The sequence below is a fragment of the Physeter macrocephalus genome, chromosome 21 (genome assembly GCF_002837175.3).
Source record: "Physeter macrocephalus isolate SW-GA chromosome 21, ASM283717v5, whole genome shotgun sequence".
In the NCBI taxonomy this organism is placed as follows: Eukaryota; Metazoa; Chordata; class Mammalia; order Artiodactyla; family Physeteridae; genus Physeter; species Physeter macrocephalus.
In genome coordinates, this window is record NC_041234.1 from 14,011,822 (window position 1) to 14,033,833 (window position 22,012).

At 45.8% G+C, this 22,012-nt stretch overlaps 2 protein-coding genes across 2 annotated transcripts; both read left to right on the plus strand.

Annotated features, from left to right (window-relative positions):
* Window positions 1-8,460: 8,460 nt before the first annotated feature.
* LOC102982400 (melanoma-associated antigen B3-like) lies at window positions 8,461-9,486 on the plus strand. Its single transcript, XM_024116657.1, has one exon. It carries the CDS (start codon window positions 8,461-8,463, stop codon window positions 9,484-9,486), a length of 1,026 nt encoding a protein of 341 aa, XP_023972425.1.
* Window positions 9,487-12,283: 2,797 nt separating this feature from the next.
* LOC112061861 (melanoma-associated antigen B2-like) lies at window positions 12,284-20,257 on the plus strand. The gene is given in 5 exon segments (XM_024116656.1): window positions 12,284-12,346; window positions 13,429-13,625; window positions 17,725-17,847; window positions 17,849-18,239; window positions 20,057-20,257. Coding segments are annotated over 5 exon segments (975 nt in total).
* Window positions 20,258-22,012: the final 1,755 nt, after the last annotated feature.

The window sequence follows — 22,012 nt, forward strand, 5'->3', positions numbered from 1 at the left end:
TTAAGCGAGTAGACCTGCTGTTTAGTGTTCTTACCACAACAATAATTTTAAAAGTTGATTGTCTTGTTCTCTCCCCAAGTAGAGAGTAAGCTGATCGAGTGCATTTAGAAAAAAGAACTCTTTTGTACTGTTGGTGGGAATGTAAATTGGTGCAACCATTATGGAAAACAGTTTTGAGGTTCCTCAAAAAATTTAAAATTGAACTACGGTATGATTCAGCGAACCCACTTCTGGCTATCTATCCAAAGGAGTTAAAATTAGGATCTCCAAGTGATATCTGCATTCCCATATTCACTGCAGCATTATTCACAATAGCCAAGACATGGAAGCAGCCTAAATGTCCATTGGTGGACGAATGGTTCAAGAAAATGTGGTATATACATATAATGGAGTATTGTTCAGCCTTAAAAAGAAGGAAACCTTGTCATTTGCAATGACCGAGATGACCTAGAAGACATTATGCTAAGTGAAATAAGCCAGATACAGAAGGACAAAGACATGATAGAAGCAGAATAGGATGGTGATTGCCAGGGGCTGGGAGGAGGGGTAATGGGGAAGTGCTTGTCAAAGGACACAAATTTTCAGTTATCTAAGGTGAATAATTCCTAGAAATGTACTGTATAGCATAGAACCTATAGTTAACAATTCCATATCAGATAACTTAAAGTTTGCTGAGAGGGCAGATGTTATGTTAATTGTTCTTGCTCCCTCCCCCCCCCAAAATAAATAAGTAAATAAATAAAGAGGGTGGGAGGAAGCTTTTGGAGGTAATGGATATGTTTATGGCATAGATTGTGGTGATGGTTCACAGGTGTATACTTATCTCCAAACTCATCAAGTTGTATATATTAAATGCATACTGCTTTTTGTATGATAATCAGACCTCAGTAAAGTGGTTTTAAAAAAAGAGCAGAGGTCTCCCCTGGTGGCGCAGTGGTTGAGAGTCGGCCTGCCGATGCAGGGGACGCGGCGTTCGTGCCCGGGTCCGGGAAGATCCCACATGCCCCGGAGCGGTTGGGCCCGTGAGCCGTGGCCGCTGAGCCTGCGCGTCCGGAGCCTGTGCTCCACAACGGGAGAGGCCACGACGGTGAGAGGCCCGCCAAAAAAAAAAAAAAAAAAGCAGATATTTTGTTTTATTATTTGGGGTTGTAGTCTGAGCATAGCGCGTAGTATACAGGAGATACCTTACATTTAATCAATAAAGGCCAAAAGAAAGACTATAAATAAGGAAAAGGTCGTCAATTTGTGGTTTGCCTAAATCCTTCTCATGTTTCTTCTTGTAAAAGTAGAAGTTAGACACCTGGATTTGCTTAGATTATTCAGGAATGTAAGATAAATTAAATTTTAATGGATTAGGCCACATGCTTCCTCTTTTTTAATTTCCCAATCATTAATTGAGAATGAGCTCTTTGGAAGGCTTCATACTAGTACTGTGGATGCTTCCCCCCGCCCCCACCCCCCCCCCAAAAAAGCCCCCAAACAACAACCACCACAGAAACAAGATCTAGCCCCTGCCCATTGAATTTGAGAGTCTAGGAGCTGCCATTATATAAAAAGATGGTGAGATACACTCTGTGACCTAAAGAACAAGTAAAAAAGTCGGGGTAAAGAGGGCAGGCAGTTGGAGCTGAAAGCAATCAAGTGTAAACGGCCTGAGGCAAGGCAGTTTGGAGCCTTAGGAAAATGCAAAGCCTTCAGTGAGAAGTAATTTTAAGTGAGGTTGCCTGGAGGGCTAGATGAGACTATGGGAGTGGAGAGCCCGGCCAGACCCTCAGATGGAGGGCCTCACAAGTTCTAGATTTTTGTTGGCAGTTAAAGAAATGGAAATAATGGTTATTTAGAAGAAAGGGTAGCTGGTAGGGAAGATATTGGTCAATGACAAAAATTCTAAGGACTTTGAGCTGTTTCCAACTGGGAAAGATTCTCCCCCAAGCGCAGTATGTATTATATCCTCTGGTGTGGATATTACATGATTGTCCTTGCTAGGCAGCCTTTTAGTTAATTGCGGTTTCTTTGTCTTGCTGTTTGGTTAATGTGCTCGAGTTCACGGGGCTAGTGAAACAGCACGTAACGCAATTGATCAGCTTAAACTGGTTTTGCCTCCTTACATAGGTTGTTGTTTAATCAAACCTTGAGTTATTTTACAGAGACAGAACTGCACATCTCCAAGAAGGAACCCATGACCCCAGGATGACCCTGGAAGCAAGATCTTCAGTCTGCAGAACTCGGAGAATAGCAATGTTGCCTGGAGAGCCCGTGAAAGTCCTTCAATTAAGGAAAATCTGGCCTCCAGCAGCATGAGTAGCTTATATGGACTAATTCAAGACTAGCCAATTAGCTTCCAAGTTTGAAATTACCCTAACCCCTTAAATTTCACCCAGACCCGCTGGATTGAGGTGAGATTTGAGAGCCTTGTCTCCTGTGTTGGTCGGCCTTGCAGCGAAGCTCTTTCCTCAAAAACTGTTGCCATAGTGTTGGCTTCTGTGCACACAGGGCAGTGAGCCCTTGTTCAGTAAGTTTTGGCAACCCAGGTGAGATTTAGGTCTTGTGACCGCCTGCCTGAGGCACTGCGGCCCCTGGCAGAGTGTGGGCCCTCAGCACCAACCTTGAGTAGCCACCTAGACTGAATTTGTCTAGAAGGTCGGCTCTTGGGTTCCTGCTTCGCCGCCATGGCACTCCAGGCTCCTCGGGCTACTTTCACTTTTGAGAAAAGGAACAGCTCCTGGATCAGACGTCTTTTGGGTGAGTAACCTTGTTAAAATGTGCCTGTACCTGAATTGTCTAATAATCTCATCGGAATTGTGGGTTAGAGTCCTGCCTGGGGGAGGTTTTTCTTGGTCGGGATAGAGTCCAGGTTAGAGTCCTAAGGCTAGGATCGTGGGCTAGAGTCCCACCCTAAGAGAGACAGTACAAAAGGTTACAGCTGCTGAGGTACTCAGAGGATTGGGTTAAAGTCCCAGGCCTTTGGATTTGTTTGCCTATGTTTGTTTATGTCTGACTGTTATATTTGTTAGGATTGGCTAATGGGAGTTGGCTATTGGATGACTGTGGCAAAACTTTATTAAACCTGATATTAATGAGGGTCCTCTGACTCAGGAGATGAAGGACCTTGCTCCTGGACTGGAAACCTTGCTGTACAGAGTGATGGGGTTTTTCCCCCATGCCTAAGATGATTGCCTGGAGGTGGTGTTACACGTGTATATTCCTTTTTTATTTTTTTGTCGTTTTTTTGGAGAATAGTTGATTTGCCATGTTGTGTTCGTTTCAGGTGTACAGCAAAGTGAATCAGTTATACATAGACATATATTCTTTCTTTTTCAGATTCTTTTCTCATATAGGTTATCACAGAATATTGAGTAGGATTCCTTGTGCTATACAGTAGGTCCTTGTTGGTTATCTGTCTTAGATATAGTAGTGTGTATGTTAATCCCAAGCTCCTGATGTATCCATTCCCCCCACCACGTTTCCCCTTTGGTAACCATAAGTTTGTTTTCGATATCTGTAAGTCTGTTTCTGTTTTGTAAGTAAGTTCATTTGTGTCATTGTTAAAAATTAGATTCCACAGATGAGTGATATATGATATTTGTCTTTCTGTCTGACTTATTTCACTTAGTGTGATAACCTCTAGGTCCGTCCATGTTGCTGCAGATGGCATTCTTTCTTTCTTTTTTTATGACTGAGTAATATTCCGTTGTATATATGTACCACATAGTTTTTATCCATTCCTTTGTCGATGGACATTTAGGTTGCTTCCACGTCTTGGCTATTGTAAATAGTGCTGCAGTGAACATTGGGGTGTGTGTACCTTTTCAAATTATGGTTTCCTTTGGATATGTGCACAGGAGTGGGATTGCTGGATCGCATGGTATATATTTTTTTAAATTTTATTGGAGTATAGTTGATTTACAATGTGTTTGTTTCAGGTGTGCAGCAAAGTGATTCAGTTACACATATACATATATTCGTTCATTTTCAGATTCTTTTCTCATACAGGTTATCACAGAATATTGAGCACAGTTCCCTGTGCTATACAGTAGGTCCTCGTTGGTTATCGGTCTTATATATAGTAGTGTGTATGTTAATCCCAAGCTCCTGACTTATCCCTCCCCCCCCACCACGTTTCCCCTTTGGTAACCATTAAGTTAGTTTTCGATATCTGTAAGTCTGTTTCTGTTTTGCAAATAAGTTCATTTGTGTCATTTTCTTTTTCAACACATTTTTTAAACATCTTTATTGGAGTATAACTGCTTTACAATGGTGTGTTAGTTTCTGCTGTATACCAAAGTGAATCAGCGATACCTATACATATATCCCCATATCTCTTCCCTCTTGCGTGTCCCCTGCATTGGCAGGCAGATTCTTAACCACTGCACCACCAGGGAAGTCCCGGAATAAAGTTTTCATCTCAAAAGCCAGTGCCATAGTGTTGGCTTCTATGCATGTCAGGCAGTGAGCCCTTGCTGGGTAACACTAGTAAATGACAGACCTGGGACTAGACTCCTGGTCTGAATTCCTCTAGATCTCACAGTGCTATACTCCTCTTGGCCTAAAGCAGAGCTTGTATTCCTTGATACTCAAATGTGTCTTGGGATAAAAATAAGGACTCTGTAGGTAAAGAACGGGATTGGAATATATCCAAAGCATTGAAGAATACCTCAGTAAATGACAGTTAGGAATAAGGAGGAGGAACAGGAATAAGGAGAAGAAACAGATGATACTCAGTGACAATAAGATCATCTCTGTATGCACTGTCAGATAACCTCAATCAGCGGAATCACAGAACCATCCTGGACAGCTCCTTTCCTCTAGAAGTATGCGCATATCTCAGATACTGTGGGTTGGGTTCTAGGTCACCGCAGTAATGCAATAAAGTAAATCACAGGAAATTGTGGCTTTCCCAGTGCTTATAAAAGTTGTTAATCCTATTGTACACTTACTAGACAGTGTCTTAAAAAATGTACACATCTTAATTTAAGAGTACAAAACAGTTACAATAATAGCAAAGATAACTGAGCAGAGAACCATAAGAAAATAATGAAAAAGTTTAAAATATTTCAAGAATTCACAGAATGTGGCACAGGGACCCCACGTGAACACATGGTGTTGGGAAAACGGTGCCCATTCGCATGTTCAATGCACGGTAACCACAAACTTACAATTTGTAATAAAACAGAATATCTGTGAAGCATGATTAAGTGAAATACGATAAAAAGAGGTATGCCTATAAGTCAATTAAAACAAGTCACAGAAGAGGCTAATTCTGGCTATTGAAAAGGACAGATTAGCATTATTTTTCTCTGGGAGCCCACCCCTGTCCTGGGCCCCCTGCCTTATGTTGCATTTTCCCCATCTCACGTCAAGTCTGGGACATGAAACTACAAGGTTTGCATTAGGTACACTGCTCAAGAGTTTGCAGGGATGTGGCATTCCCCAGGAACCTTTTAATCCAAGAGGTAGACAAACTGAACACCCCGCCCCCCCACCACCATGAGTGAGGACTGGAGAGACAACCACGCCAAACTATAGGTCATTCAGAGAGCTGCCCAGACGTGCTCTCAGACCTAGAATGCCCAGGCAGGGCCTCCTCTCTTGTAAGTCTCATAGTTCTCAGCGAGGTCAAAGTCTTGGTCTAAGAAGAACAGCCTCAGTTCAGTAGAGGGAGAAGCTCAGGTTGGAGGGTCACGGAGGATCAGGTCCCTGGACTGGCCAGGAGTATGGTGGGGTCCCTGAGTGAGGAAAGAGGTATCACCAGACCCACAGATGAGGGGGCTTTACAGACCCTTGCCCCCATTCTTAACCACGAGAGGCCCCAGGCAGAGCTATAGGGATGAGAAGCCTCCTCATTTCTGTCTGTCTGGTCTCGGCGAGAGAAGGGCTTTGTCTATCAGGATCAGGTCCCAGTTCTGCAAGGGAAAGGGATCTTGGCCATAACCAGGCAAACCAGGGTCAAGGTGAGGACCTCAGGGCTAATGAGAGGGTCTCTCTCCCAAGGAGGGAGGCTCACAGTGTGGCACCCCTCTTGTCAGGTGGAGATGGTCAGAGCAACGCCCTGACTTCCCCACTAGGGACTCCGGGAGGTGAGGGCTTTGTTTGGAGGCTGGAGGGCTCGGGACCACAGAGGGAGGGGTCACGGGCTCTGACAGATGGCCCGGAGAGAACCGTGAGGGAGGATGAAGGGATGGCTGACCTCTGAACCCCGGGGTCCGGTAGAGCCCCGCCCTTCCCGTCAGCCCTTGGAACCCCACTCAAGGCAGCCATAGCCGGAAGTGGCCCCCACACTTCCGGTCCTGGGGCGAGGAGCTGGACGGTTGTTCACGGCGGTTGTTCGGCCAAGGGCGGATTCCCAGGACTGATCTGCAGTCGAGGTGAGGACCTGAATGCGGACCCAAGGGACCCTTCCCCCCTCCCGTAACAAAGGTGACCCCCACAAATCCCGCCTCTGTGATCAAAAGTGGAAGGTTCCCAAAAAGCCGTTAGGCTGAGTTCTGCCTGGAAATTCTCAAGGGGGAAAGCCGTAATAATCTAAGAGAGAATTTTCTGATTCTGTCAACCAAGGAAACCTAGGCCCTAAGTGAAGTCAAGGCAGGGGGCGGGGCGGGGCCTGAGTGCTAATGAGGGAGTAGAGATGGCAACAAAGCAGCACCCATGCACTCAGTTCCCGGAGGCTCCAGGCCGGGGTGGGGGTGGTCCTATATAGCAGGCCCCGACTTCACCCCACCCCCGAGGAGCTCAAGGAGGTGAAGCTTGTGGGCACAGTTCAGTAAAGGGAGGAGTCCCAGGCTCTGACAGCTTCCAAGATGGGGACCCTGTATGTAGGACCTAGGGACCACCGACTCCAGAACACTGGAGGACCACAGACCCCCGCCCCTGCTGTCAGCTGTCAGAGACCCTGAGTAGTTGTGGCCGGATGTGAGTCATCGTGACTTTGGCTTCAGAGGTTCCAGGAAGTGAGAACTTTCATCTGAGGGCCATGCCTCCGGCCGGCCAAGAGAAAATTCCCAGTACTGGGCTGGAGTCAAGGTGAAGACTTTGAGTGGGGAGTGAGGGGTGCCACTCGGCCCATAACAAACTGCACTAAGTCTCGCAGCTGCTGTAGGCCCTGGGAAGCCCCAACAGAGCCATCAAACTGAGTTCTGCCTGAGATGTCTCAGGGATGGGAGGGCCTTGGTCTAGGGAGTAGCTCCATCTTGCAGATGGAGGATACCTAGGTCCTAACTGAGGTGAAGGTGAGGGCCCTAAATACTAATGAGGGGGCCTATCCCCATTATTAGGGGTGGCACCACAAAGCAGCGCCCCTACACTTGTGGGAGGCTCCAGCCAGGGGTAGTCATATATGTAGGACCCTGACTTTCCCCTCTAGGGACTCAGGGAATTGAGGGCTTTGGTCTGAGGGTGGACTACCCAGGTTATTGGTGGGAGGAGTCCTAAGTCCTACCCAGAGTCAAGGTAAGAGACCTGAGTGAGGACTAAGGTGAACACCGACTCTAAAATGTAGGGTCCTATAAATTCTGCCCGTGTTCTGAGTAGAAACCAAGAGTATCTGTCAAGCTGAAGCACTCTTCTCATTTGTCTGGAGAGTTCAGAGATGTGAGGATGTTGGACTAATTGAATAGCCTCAATTCTGCAGAGGGAAGAGACCCAGGGCTTTATAGGAGTCAGGGTGAGGACCCTGAAAGAACGGTGATGATACCACTCACCCACAAACAGAGGAGGCAACAGAGAGTGCCCCCCCTCCTTGCTCGCAGCACTGAGGAGCCCAGGTATGGAAGTCAGGTGTATGTGACCCCTCCTTTTTTTCGGATGGTATCAGATTGGTGAGAGTCTTTGTCTGAGAAGAGGTACATCAGATCAGACGCAGGTATCCCAGGCCCTACCTAGAGCCAAGGCAAGGACCCTGAATGAGGACTGAGGACCCCAATGAGCCCAGGACAGAGTCCCATAGAGCTGTCAGCTGTGGGTGCCCCCCTGGCAGGGGCACTGGGCTGCGGTGCCCCTTCACTTCTTCTTAAGGTATCCCAGAAAGATGAGGACCTGGGTCTGAGGTATCAATTTAGAGCAGCACAGAGGAGGGGACCCAGGCCCTGCCAAAAGTGGCTGTGATGGTCCTGAATATGAACTGAGGGGACCCCCACGCTCCAGAGTAGAGGGGGCTCCACAAGGACTAGATAATTGCCCACTGCTGCTCTCAGCCCCAGTAAGCACCAGGCAGGGCTGGCAGGCTGCAGCCTGGGGCTCACTTTAATTATTTCCACAGGGTTCTTAGAGGACAGGGTGATCAGAACAGGAGTCCTGTGTGTTCATAGAGCAGTGCCCACGTGGAAACCTACAGAGCGGCCCTCTTAAAGGCAGGGTGGTACCTCCCTGCTGTGGGCGCTCACACCCTCTCATCCCCTCTCCTCTCTGCCAGATCACCCGCTGTCCTACCTGCACTCCTGCCTGTTGTCCCTGACCACAGTCACCATGCGTCGGGGTCAGAGGAGTAAGCTCCGCACCCGTGAGAGACGCCGCCAGGCCCAAAGTGGGACCCAGGGTCTGACAGGTGCTCAGGCCACTCCAGCCGCCTCGTCTTCATCTCCTCCTCCTCCTCTTGGAGTTACTACTCAGAGAAAGCTGGGTGCTAAGTCATGTAGCACTCTCAAGAGTCCTCAGAGGGCCCGAGCCACCAGCACTAAGCCTGCAGGTGTTTCTCCCAGAAGATCATACAAAGGAGCCAAAGGCCAAATGGAGAAAAAGCAGAGGTCCTCTCAGGCCCCCGTCCCCGCTGTGCGGTCTCGAAAACGCCCTCTAAGGAAGACAGCGAATGTGTTGGTGCAGTTCCTGATGCACATGTATAAAAAGAAAAAGCCTGCTATGAAAGCACATATGCTGAAGTTTATCGGTAAAAAGTACCAAAACCGATTCCTTGAGATCCTCAGAAGAGCTTCTTTCAGCATGGAGGTGGTATTTGGTATTGACGTAAAGGAAGTGGACCCTACCAAGCATTCTTATACCTTTGTCAGCAAAATGGCTCTCCCCAACAATGGGGCCGTGGGCCGCGTCAGGGGATTCCCCAAGACTGGTCTCCTGCTGCATCTCCTGGGTGTGATCCTCATGAAGGGCAACTGCGCCACAGAGGAGACTATCTGGGAATTCCTGAATAAGATGAGAATCTATGCTGGGAAGAGGCACTTCCTATTTGGGGAGCCCAAGAAGCTCATCACCCAAGATTTGGTGAAGCTGAAGTATTTGGAATACCGGCAAGTGGCCAACAGTGATCCAGCACGCTACGAGTTCCTGTGGGGCCCGAGAGCCCACGCCGAGACCAGCAAGATGAAAGTCCTGGAGTTCCTGGCCAAGGTCAATCACACCGTCCCCAGTGCCTTCCAGTCTTGCTATGAAGAAGCTTTGAAAGATGAGGAAGAGAGAGCCCAAGCCAGTGGGTGTTCCAGTGTTCTGTCCAGCTCCTCCCACACAGAATCTGGGGCAGAGCCTGTACTTCGTGGCTGAAGAGAGCATTCAGTGTTCCAAGTAGTGTAGGGCTGGTTGTGACGGAGGGAACAGGGTATCAAAACCCTTGTGTTCCTGTTCTGTATGGGGAATTTGGAAATACGTCTGTGTTTTTGTTTTTTGCTGTTTTTCAAACGCTCCTCCTAAATGAAATTTTATTTAGCGTTATAATGTAAGTTTATGAATTACATCAGTCATACTTACTGTTGTTTATCAGGTATAAGAATAAGAGTTTTGCTGTTTTGTAAAACAGATTGGGAAAACTTCCATCTTGTTTAGTAATGTGGTGGAAGATAACATGGCATTGCAATATGCAATTCCTTGAAAATGTGAAAAAGTATAGTATAGTATACCGTAGTATAGCATAGAAAAAGGAAGATGGTCAATATTTGGTTTCCTAATTCATTTGACTCTGATTTATAAAATTATAAATAACTGTATGTGCTTGGCTCATTCAACAATGTAGAATTAAATGATAATAAATTAGACCTCATGCTCACAGGCTCATTTATTCCCCAAACGTTAATTGAGCATCTGCTCTCAGAAGGCTCCATCCATGCTAGTACTGTGAGAGCCGAGACGAAGAAGACCTAGCCGCTGACCGTAAAATTATAGAGTCGAGAAGCAGCTCTCATATAACGAAAATGGTGATACATATACTCTAAGACCAAAAGGACAAATGAAACTACAGGGTAAGAAAGGAGAGGGGTGGTTTCAGATGATGGCAGTCAAATGTAAATTCCCTGACGCAAGGCAGTGGCGGGCCTTGGGAAAATGTCAGTCCTTCAGTGGGAGGTGGTCATAAGTTAGGTGCGCGGCGGGCTAGATGAGACTGATCATTTTGAGCAGGGGCCAGATCCTCAGACGGTGGGTCGTATAGTTGAAAGACAAAGCCTGGAATGGGAAACTGCCCTTAGCAGTTACAGGCACACTTCATTTTGTTGTGCTTTGCTTTATTGTATTTCACAGATACTGCTTTTTCTTTTCTTTCTTTTTTTTTTTTTTTTTTTAACAAATTGTAGGTTTGTGTCAACCTTGCTTCCAGCAAGTCTTTCAGCGCCATTTTTCCAACAGCGTTTCCTCACTTCATGTCTCTGTGTCACATTTTGGTGATTCTCACGATATTTCATACCTTCCCCCAGCAAAAAGATGGACTCGCTGAAGGCTCAGATGATGGTTGGCATTTTTTAGCAGAAAGGTATTTTTTAATTAAGGTGTGTACATTGTTCTTAGACATAACGCTATTGCACGCTTAATAGACTGCAGTATAGTGTAAACATACATTTTATGAGAGCACTGGGAAACCGAAAAATTCTTGTGACTCACTTTATTGTGCTATTCACTTTATTTTGGGGGGTCTGGAACCAAACCTGCTATACCTTCGAGGTCTCCCTGTACTTTGGGGTTGTGGGTAAATCAGAGAGAAATCACCTGAGGCAGGAATAGAATGTGTCCTGTGCTCTTGTCCCAGTGCAGGTGAACGCTATGCAAATTAGATGTTTTATTCACGTTGTCATATCTCCAGGGAGTTTCTGAGAAACAAGGGTGGTACTCCCCTGAGGTGGGATGCCCAGAAGCCACTGGACTAGCACTCTTTGCCCTAGTTGGGGGAGCCAGAGCCTACTCCACTGAAAAAACATCATTCAAATTAGGTTATCTTGATTGTAATTTGGCAAACTCTAGGCAAGGAATAGATATGCGTGGGTGGTTAAAGGAATGAACGTGGGAGTGGTTTATAAAGAAGGGCAACTGAGAGGGAGGTAAGTTTTTGGTCCGTGAAACATTTTAGAGCTTCGTGTTGCATCTACTGAGGAAGTCTACCTCATGTTGACCTTGAATGACATACTCTCACAGGGAAATACTAGTTTCCCTTGCTAAGCAGGATTTTGCCTGATAGGGGTTTCTTTGCCCTAGAGCCCTGCTTATTCTCTGACATCTCCTGGATTGAAAATTAAATCTCAGTGTAGTGGGTTGAAACTCCAGGGGACAAATTAATCATAGTAAGAACTGGCATCCTTGAAAGTCTCAGTACCGGCCAGGCAATGGGCCAGGCACTTCATAGGCATTATATAAATTCTATCAGTCCCCAAGACAGAGCTTCTCAAGCCCATTTCACAGATGAAAAGACCGGGGCTCACAGAGTTGGGTAATGTGTTCAATTTCACACAGCTGTTAAGTGACAGTGTTGGAACTAGACTCCTGGCCTAACTAAGTCTGACGCCCACACTTTACCATTCCTCCCAGCCCGAGGCCAACTTTGTGTTCCTTAATTCACCTTACTTCTCACTCGCTACAAAATATATCTCAGGTGATAAAAAGGAGGACTCTGCGCCCAAAACACTGGATGGGAATACATAAGCACAGCAATAAGCGTATCAAACTAGTTGAAAAGGGTGAAGAAAGCAGAGGAAGGTATTTAGTGACAGTATGATCATCTACATATCCAAAGCCAGATAACCTCAAGAGATCAGGGGCTCAGAAAATCATGCTGGACAGCCCTTTGCATTTGGAAGTTAAATCTATTCAAAGAGAAGTTGCATAAAAGGCCAAGTCTTGCTGGTAAAGAGAAGGGAAAAACCAACGTATTTTTTTTTTCCTTGACGGCACATCCATCCTGCCTTGCGTTACAACTTCCCTACTTCACATCACTCCTGGGACAGAGACCCAGTCTCTGAAGGGTTTGCAGTAGGGAAACTGGCCAAGAGTTTGCAGGGAGGTGCCCTTTCCCAGGAAGCCTTTAATCGAGAAACAGGAGCCACGATGAAGGGCCCCTTACAGGTGGCCTGGGGAGAGCAACATGCCGGGCAAAGTTGTCAGCCTGAGCATGCTCTCACTTACTCGTCGGGGTTCTCAGGGACTTGTGAGTCCTACCTAGGAGGATGAGCTCAGGTCAGTAGAGGGAGGAGTCCCAGTCACTGCCACACGAGATGGTGAGGACCCTGAATGAGGAATGAAGGAGGCACACCCGCCACCCCCGAACAGTGTGTCCCATGGACTCCTGACCCTGCCGTCAGCCCTCAGAGTCCCCAGACAGCCTTGGCAAGATGTGGCTGAACCTGATTTCCACGTGAGAGGTTGAGAAAGTGAAGACTTTGGCCTGAGGTTGGCCAACTCAGGTCAGTAGAGAGAGGATTTCCAAGGTGTGCCAGGAGGAAGGTGAGCACCCTGAAGAGTTCAGGGCCCACCAAACCCATATCAGCGGAATCCCCCCTGTTGCCGTGACAGATCCTGGTGTAATGGTCAGGAAGAGATGGCCTCATATCCTTCTCAGGGATAACAGAAAAGTGAGGAACTTGGTTTGAGGGGGAGGTCCCGGGGCAGCAGAGGGGGGAATCTTAGGCCTTCACGTGAGTCAGATTCAGGGTACTGAGTTAGAACCCTGAGTGGGATCACCATCATATGGTCTCAAGCTGCCTGATAACAGTTGTCACTCATGGCATGGCAGGTGTGGCCAAGTAAAGGCCACCCTCACCTCCTCCTATTGGATCTCAGGGAAATAAGAGCCTTTAAGTGACAGTGTTGGAACTAGACTCCTGGCCTAACTAAGTCTGACGCCCACACTTTACCATTCCTCCCAGCCCGAGGCCAACTTTGTGTTCCTTAATTCACCTTGCTTCTCACTCACTACACAATATATCTCAGGTGATAAAAAGGAGGACTCTGTGCCCAAAACACTGGATGGGAATACATAAGCACAGCAATAAGCGTATGAAAATAGTTGAAAAGCGTGAAGAAAGCAGGGGAAGATATTGAGTGACAGTATGATCATCTACATTTCCAAAGTCAGATAACCTCAAAAGATCAGGGGCTCAGAAAATCATGCTGCACAGCCCTTTGCATTTGGAAGTTAAATCTATGCAAAGAGAAGTTACCTAAAAGGCCAAGTCTTGCTGGTAAAGAGAAGGGAGAAGCCAATGTATTTTTTTTTTTCCTTGACGGCAGATCCATCCTGCCTCGCGTTACAACCTCCCTACTTCACATCACTCCTGGGACGGAGACCCGGTCTCTGAAGGGTTTGCGATAGGGAAACTGGTCAAGAGTTTGCAGGGAGGTGCCCTTTCCCGGGAAGCCTTTGATCGAGAAACAGGAGCCACGATGAAGGGCCCCTTACAGGTGGCCTGGGGAGAGCAACGTGCCAGGCAAAGTGGTCAGCCTGAGCATGCTCTCACTCACTCGTCGGGGTTCTCAGGGACTTGTGAGACCTACCTAGGAGGATGAGCTCAGGTCGGTAGAGGGAGGAGTCCCCGTCTCTGCCACGCGAGATGGTGAGGACCCCGAATGAGGAATGAAGGAGGCACACCCGCCACCCGCGAACAGTGTGTCCCATGGACTCCTGACCCTGCCGTCAGCCCTCAGCGTCCCCAGACGGCCTTGGCAAGACGTGGCTGAACCTGATTGCCACGTGAGCGGTTGAGAAAGTGAAGACTTTGGCCTGAGGTTGGCCAACTCAGGTCAGTAGAGAGAGGATTTCCAAGGTGTGCCAGGAGGAAGGTGAGCACCCTGAAGAGTTCAGGGCCCACCAAACCCATATCAGCGGAATCCCCCCTGTTGCCGTGACAGATCCTGGTGTAATGGTCAGGAAGAGATGGCCTCATATCCTTCTCAGGGATAACAGAAAAGTGAGGAACTTGGTTTGAGGGGGAGGTCCCGGGGCAGCAGAGGGGGGAATCTTAGGCCTTCACGTGAGTCAGATTCAGGGTACTGAGTTAGAACCCTGAGTGGGATCACCATCATATGGTCTCAAGCTGCCTGATAACAGTTGTCACTCATGGCATGGCAGGTGTGGCCAAGTAAAGGCCACCCTCACCTCCTCCTATTGGATCTCAGGGAAATAAGAGCCTTTCTCTGAAGAAATGTCCTCAGGTCGAGAAAGAGGGGAGCCTCAGGCCCTGCCAGGCGGCAGAGCAAGGAAACTGAGTGAGGACTGAGACGCCCACCCACTCTTGGATAGAGGGGAAAACTGGCGCTGCGCCTGCACTCAAGACTTAAATCCCCAGGGAAGGGTGTGAAGCTGAGCAACAACCACCCGCCCCCATCAGTTTTTTTTTTTTTTAGTTCACTTTATTTTTTTTTAAAGCAGTTTTAGGTTCACAGCAAAATGGAGCAGAAAGGACAGAGGATTCCCACGTACCCTCCTCCCTGACACAGCGCACACCTCCCCCACTATCAACATCCCCCATCAGAGTGGGCCGTTTGCTACGATCTGTGAAGCTACGTTGACACATCATTAGCACACAAAGTCCCAAGTTACATTAGGTTTCATTCTTGGTGGTGTACACTTTGTGGGTTCCGACGAATGTATGATGACTTGTGTCTACCATTATCGTGTCATACAGAGTCATTTCACTACCCTAAACATCCTCTGTGCTCTAGTCATCCCTCCCTGACCCCAGCCCCTGGCAACCACTGGTCTTTTTACTTTTTCTATAGCTTTGCCTTTTTCCAGGATGTCATGTAGTTGGAATCATGCAGCCTGTAGCCTTTTAAGATTGGTTTCTTTCACTTAATAATACACATCTAAGGTTCCTCCATGTCTTTTCATGGTTTGATAACTCATTTATTTCTAGCACTGAACAGTATTCCATTATTTATCCATTTACCTGCTGAAGGACACCTTTGTTGCTTTTAAGTTTTGGCAATTACGAGTAAAGCTGCTATAAACATCAGTGTGCAGGTTTTTGTGTGGATGTAAGTTTCCAACTCATTTTGGTAAATGCCAAGGAGCATGATTACTAGATTGTATGGTAAGAGTATGTTTAGTTGGTTTTTAAAAAAAAAAACAATGTATTGAGGTAGGATGGACATACAAAAACCGTACATATTTAATGTATACAAATTGATGAGTTTGGAGATAAGTATCCACTTGTGAAACTATCAGTCACCACAGTTTATGCCATAAACATATCTATGACCTCCAAATGTTTCCTCCCACCCTTTTTATTGTGTGTGTGTGATAAGAACACATACCATAAGATTTAACCTGTTAGAAAGTGTACAGTATAGTATTCTTTTTATTCATTTATTTACTTATTTATTTATGGCTGCGTTGGGTCTCCTGTTGCTGCGTGCGGGCTTTCTGTAGTTGCGGCGAGCGGGGGCTACTCTTCGTTGTGGTGCGCGGGCTTCTCATTGCGGTGGCTTCTCTTGTTGCAGAGCATGGGCTGTAGGTGCGTGAGCTCAGTAGTTGTGGCGCACGGGCTTAGTTGCTCCGCGGCATGTGGGATCTTCCCGGAAGAGGGATCGAACCCGTGTCCCCTGCATTGGCAGGCGGATTCTTAACCACTACGCCACCAGGGAAGTCCCCAATATAGTATTCTTAACTGTAAACTCTATGCTGTATAGTAGATCCCCAGGACTTACCTTGCATAACTGAAACTTTGTAACTTTTGATTAAAACCTTCTCATTTTCCCCATCTCCATAGCCCCTGGCAACCACCACTCTACTCTGCTTCTCTGACTTTGACTATTTTAGATTCCTCATATAAAGCACATCATGTAGTATTTGTCCTTCTGTGTCTGGCTTATTTCACTGGAACATAATGTTCTCTAGATTTATTCACGCTGTCATAGCTGGAGAAGTTAGCTTCTTTTTAAAGCTGAATGATATTCCATTGTATGTATATTTTACACTTTCTTTATCCATTCATCCATCGGTGGACATTTAGGTTGCTTCCATAGCTTGGCTATTATGAATAATGCTGCAACGAACATGGGAATGCAGATATCTCTTCAAGGTCCTGATTTCAGTTCCTTTGGATAGGAGTGGGATTGCCGACAATATCATAGGTTATTTTTGACTTTTTGAGGAGCCTCCATACTGTTTCCCATAGTGGCTGGACCAATTTACATTCCCAGCAACAGTATAGAATATGTTTAGTTTACTAGGAAACTTGCAAACTGGCTTCCAAAGCAGCTATACCATTTGCATCACCACCAACAATGAAAGCGTTCTTGTTGAATCACATCCTCACCAGCATTTGGTGCTGTCAGTCCTTTGGATTTTGGCATGTAGTGGTATCCGGTTGTAATTTTAATTTGCAGTTCCCTAATGGTATATGATGGTGAGCGTCTTTTCATAGGCTTGTTTGCCATCTGTATAGCTTCCTTAGTGAGGTATCTATTCATATCTTTCGTCCATTTTTTATCGGGTTGTTAGGTTCCTTCTTATTGAATTTTAAGAGTTCTCTGTATATTTTGGATGAAAGCCTTCATCAGATATGTCTTTTGCAAATATTTCCTCTGAGACTGTAGCTCATCTCTTGTTCCCTTGATGGTGTATTTTTGCAGATTAGAAGTTTAAGGGAATGAACTCTAGCTTATCAATTATTTCTTTCATGGATCCCCATCACATTTTATATGAGTTCTGGAAGGAGGTGAGATCCTTGGTCTGAAGGTCCAGCCCCCAGTCAGCAAAAGGAAGAGTCCATGACCCCGTGCGGTATCCAAGTGAGGACTCCAAATGATGACTTAGGATCTAACAAGCTCAGGACAGAGAGGTACCCACAGAGCTTTAACTACTGGGTTCCCCCTGGTAAGAGTGGTCGGCTGCGGTGCCCCTCTCACTTCCTTCTTGTGGGTCCCGGAGAGCTTTGGGGTGTCAACTTTAGAGTAACAGAGAGGGGAGTTTCCAGGCCTTGCCAAGAGCTGTCATGATAATCCTGAAGCTAACCATAGAGGACTCCCTACACTGAGAAACACAAGTGGCCCCACTGTCAACCATGCTGTCACCCTAGGCAAGTAAAACACAGGGCAGGCAGGCTGCAGCCTAAGGCTCACCGTTTCTCCACTGGGTTCTCAGGGACAGGTTGACCAGGAGAACAAGAGCCCTGCACATTCCTAGGGCAGTGCCCGCAAGGAAACCTGCAGAGATGGACTTGGTTAAAGCTGATGTGGACTCTCCCTGCTGAAGGTCCTCACACCATCTCATTCTCCGCCCCCCCTCCCTCCTCCAAGTGCGGGCGTCACCCACACTCCTGCCTGCTGTCCCTGATCGCACTCATTCCCGAGGGTCACAGAGTAAACCCAGTGCTCGTGAGAAATGCCAGCGTGCCCGGGGTGCGACCCAGGATCTCCAGGGTGCTCAAACCACTCGGCAGGAAAGAGTCCCCTTCTTCTCTTCCTCTCCTGTTTTGGGGATGTTTCCTTGGATTCCCCTGTGGCTGGCATTCCTAGGAGCCTCAGAGATCCACATCCACCATCATTACTCCTCAGCTGTTTCATGCACAACGTCTGAACAAGGTGTCAAGAGCCAAGAGGAGAAAGTGCACGTCGCCCTAAAGCCTCAACCTCCACTGAGAGCTTACGGAACGACCTTCTAACCAGGAAGGCAGGGATGTTGGTGCAATTCCTACTGCAGAAATATAAAAGAGCCCATTATGAAGGTAGACATGCTGAAGGTTGTCAACAAAATGTACAGGGTGCACTTCCCTGAGATCCTCAGGAGAGCCACTGAGCACATGGCACTGGTCCGTGGTCTTGACTTGAAGGAAGTCAAGCCGAGTGGTGGTTCCTATGCCCTTGTCAGCAAGCTAGACCTCACCGATGAAGGCAGCCTGAGGAGTGGCTGGCCGCTTCCGAAGAATGGGCTTCTGATGCCTCTCCTGTGTGAGATCTTCTTGAATGGCGACCGCGCCTCTGAGGAGGAGATCTGGGAATTCCTGAGTATTTTAGGCGTCTGTGATGGAATGGAGCATTCAATCTTCGGGGACCCCAGGAAGCTTATCACAGAAGATCTGGTGCAGGAAAAGTACCTGGTGCTTGACTTGAAGGAAGTCAAGCCGAGTGGTGGTGCCTATGCCCTTGTCAGCAAGCTAGACCTCACCGATGAAGGCAGCCTGAGGAGTGGCTGGCCGCTTCCGAAGAATGGGGTCCTGATGCGTCTCCTGGGTGCGATCTTCTTGAATGGCGGCCGCGCCTCTGAGAAGGAGATCTGGGAATTCCTGAATATTTTAGGCGTCTGTGATGGAAAGAAGCATTCAATCTTCGGGGACCCCAGGAAGCTTATCACAGAAGATCTGGTGCAGGAAAAGTACCTGGTGTATCGTCAGGTGCGCGAGAGTGATCCCCCACGCTATGAGTTCCTGTGGGGCCGCAGAGCCCGTGCTGAAACCAGCAAGATGAAAGTGCTGGAGTTTGTGGCCAAGGTCACTGGTACCGTCCCCAGTGCCTTTCCAGTCCATTATGAAGAGGCTTTGAGAGATGAGGGAGAGAGAGCCCGAGCCTGAGCTGCAGCCAGGGCTGGCACTGCTGCCACGGCCAGTGCACATTCCAGGGCCACATCCAGTCGCTCCTGTCACCCCTAGTGAGGTAGAGGCCGATTCTTCACTTTGTGGTTGGAAAAGCCTGTTAACCTGGGTTCCTGATATGCATACATTCCTATTGACTTATTTTTTTGGTAATTTTTTCAAAAGAAAGTTTATTTAGATTCAGAACATAAGCTTATGAATGACATGGGTCAGACACTTTTTGCTCTTTATCAGATTTAGAAGTAAGAATTTTGTTTTTTGAAATAGAAATTGAAAATTTTTAAATCATCTTTGTGATCCAGAACAAGATTGCATGGAATTGGAATAGGGATATCCTTGGTAATGTGAAAGAACTCCACAGTAAAATAGGATAAGAAGATAGAGAAAAAAATTTAAAGTTGTTCACTTACGGGTTTGGCGTACTCCATTCAGTCTTTCTTTTCCAAAATTTAAAAGATATATGCCTTTTAAATTTAGGAAAAGTTGTATACCTTTTGCATTTAGGATGTGCTTAAATTATTCAAGAAAATATGAGTTTATGGGACTGTAAATTGATGCAGCCACTATGGAAAACAGTATAGAGGTTCATCAAAAAATTGAAAATAGAACTACCATGTGATCCAGCAATTCCACTCCCAGAAATTTATCCAAAGGAAAAGAAAACAACAACTTTTTTGAAAAGATATCTGCACCCCCCCATATTCATTTATTTATCATAACCAAGACATGAAAACAACGTAAGTGTTCATTAATAGATGAATGGATAAAGAAAATGTGATACACACATACACACACAGTCACACTCTCACCCTCCCTCGGATATTATTCAGCCATTAAAAAAAAAAAAAGGAAATCCTGCCATTTGCAATAACACAGAGGGACAGACAAAGACAGATACTATATGATCTCACTTATACGTGGAAATGTAAAAAAAAAAAACACCCAGAGATACAGAGAACAGATTGGTGGTTGCCACAGGTGTGGGGTGGAGGATGGATGAAATGGGTGTAAATGGCCAAACGGTACAAACCATTTACAAAATAAGGGGATGTAATGTACAGCATGGTGACTATAGTTAATAATACTGTATTGTATATTTGAAAGTTGTTAAGAGAATAGATCTTTTTTAATTGAGGTGTAGTTGATGTACAGTATTTTATAAGTTTCATGTACACAACAGAGTGATTCACAATGTTTAAAGGTTATATGACCGCGCCTCTGAGGAGGAGATCTGGGAATTCCTGAGTATTTTAGGCGTCTGTGATGGAATGGGGCATTCAGTCTTCGGGGACCCCAGGAAGCTTATCACAGAAGATCTGGTGCAGGAAAAGTACCTGGTGTATCGTCAGGTGCCCGACAGCGATCCCCCACGCTATGAGTTCCTGTGGGGCCGCAGAGCCCGTGCTGAAACCAGCAAGATGAAAGTGCTGGAGTTTGTGGCCAAGGTCACTGGTACCGTCCCCAGTGCCTTTCCAGTCCATTATGAAGAGGCTTTGAGAGATGAGGGAGAGAGAGCCCGAGCCTGAGCTGCAGCCAGGGCTGGCACTGCTGCCACGGCCAGTGCACATTCCAGGGCCACATCCAGTCGCTCCTGTCACCCCTAGTGAGGTAGAGGCCGATTCTTCACTTTGTGGTTGGAAAAGCCTGTTAACCTGGGTTCCTGATATGCATACATTCCTATTGACTTATTTTTTTGGTAATTTTTTCAAAAGAAAGTTTATTTAGATTCAGAACATAAGCTTATGAATGACATGGGTCAGACACTTTTTGCTCTTTATCAGATTTAGAAGTAAGAATTTTGTTTTTTGAAATAGAAATTGAAAATTTTTAAATCATCTTTGTGATCCAGAACAAGATTGCATGGAATTGGAATAGGGATATCCTTGGTAATGTGAAAGAACTCCACAGTAAAATAGGATAAGAAGATAGAGAAAAAAATTTAAAGTTGTTCACTTACGGGTTTGGCGTACTCCATTCAGTCTTTCTTTTCCAAAATTTAAAAGATATATGCCTTTTAAATTTAGGAAAAGTTGTATACCTTTTGCATTTAGGATGTGCTTAAATTATTCAAGAAAATATGAGTTTATGGGACTGTAAATTGATGCAGCCACTATGGAAAACAGTATAGAGGTTCATCAAAAAATTGAAAATAGAACTACCATGTGATCCAGCAATTCCACTCCCAGAAATTTATCCAAAGGAAAAGAAAACAACAACTTTTTTGAAAAGATATCTGCACCCCCCCATATTCATTTATTTATCATAACCAAGACATGAAAACAACGTAAGTGTTCATTAATAGATGAATGGATAAAGAAAATGTGATACACACATACACACACAGTCACACTCTCACCCTCCCTCGGATATTATTCAGCCATTAAAAAAAAAAAAAGGAAATCCTGCCATTTGCAATAACACAGAGGGACAGACAAAGACAGATACTATATGATCTCACTTATACGTGGAAATGTAAAAAAAAAAAACACCCAGAGATACAGAGAACAGATTGGTGGTTGCCACAGGTGTGGGGTGGAGGATGGATGAAATGGGTGTAAATGGCCAAACGGTACAAACCATTTACAAAATAAGGGGATGTAATGTACAGCATGGTGACTATAGTTAATAATACTGTATTGTATATTTGAAAGTTGTTAAGAGAATAGATCTTTTTTAATTGAGGTGTAGTTGATGTACAGTATTTTATAAGTTTCATGTACACAACAGAGTGATTCACAATGTTTAAAGGTTATATTCCATTTACAGTTATTGTAAAATATTGGCCATATACCCTTTGTTGTGCAATATATCCTTGTAGCTTATTTATTTTATACATAGTATTTTGTACCTCTTAATCCCCTATCCTTCCCCTGCCCCTCCCCCTTCCCTCTTCACACTGGTAACCACTAGTTTGTTCTGTATATCTGCGAGTCTGACATATTTCCCTAGTTTGCTTTATTTTTGAAATTCTCCATATAAGTGGTAATCATACAGTGTTTTTCTTCCTCTATCTCACTTATTTCACTTAGCATAATACCCTCCAACTCCATCCATGTTGTTGCAAAATGGCAAAAGTTCATTCTTTTTTATGGCTGACTAGTATTCCTGTGTGTGTGTGTGTGTGTGTGTGTGTGTGTGTGTGTGTAAAGAAGATGTGGTATATACATCTTGGCAATTGTCAGTAATGTTGCTATGAACATTGGGGTGCGTGCATCTTTTCGAATTAGTGTTTTTTTCCTTTTTTAACAGTAATTTAAAGTTTATTCTAGCTATAATGCAGG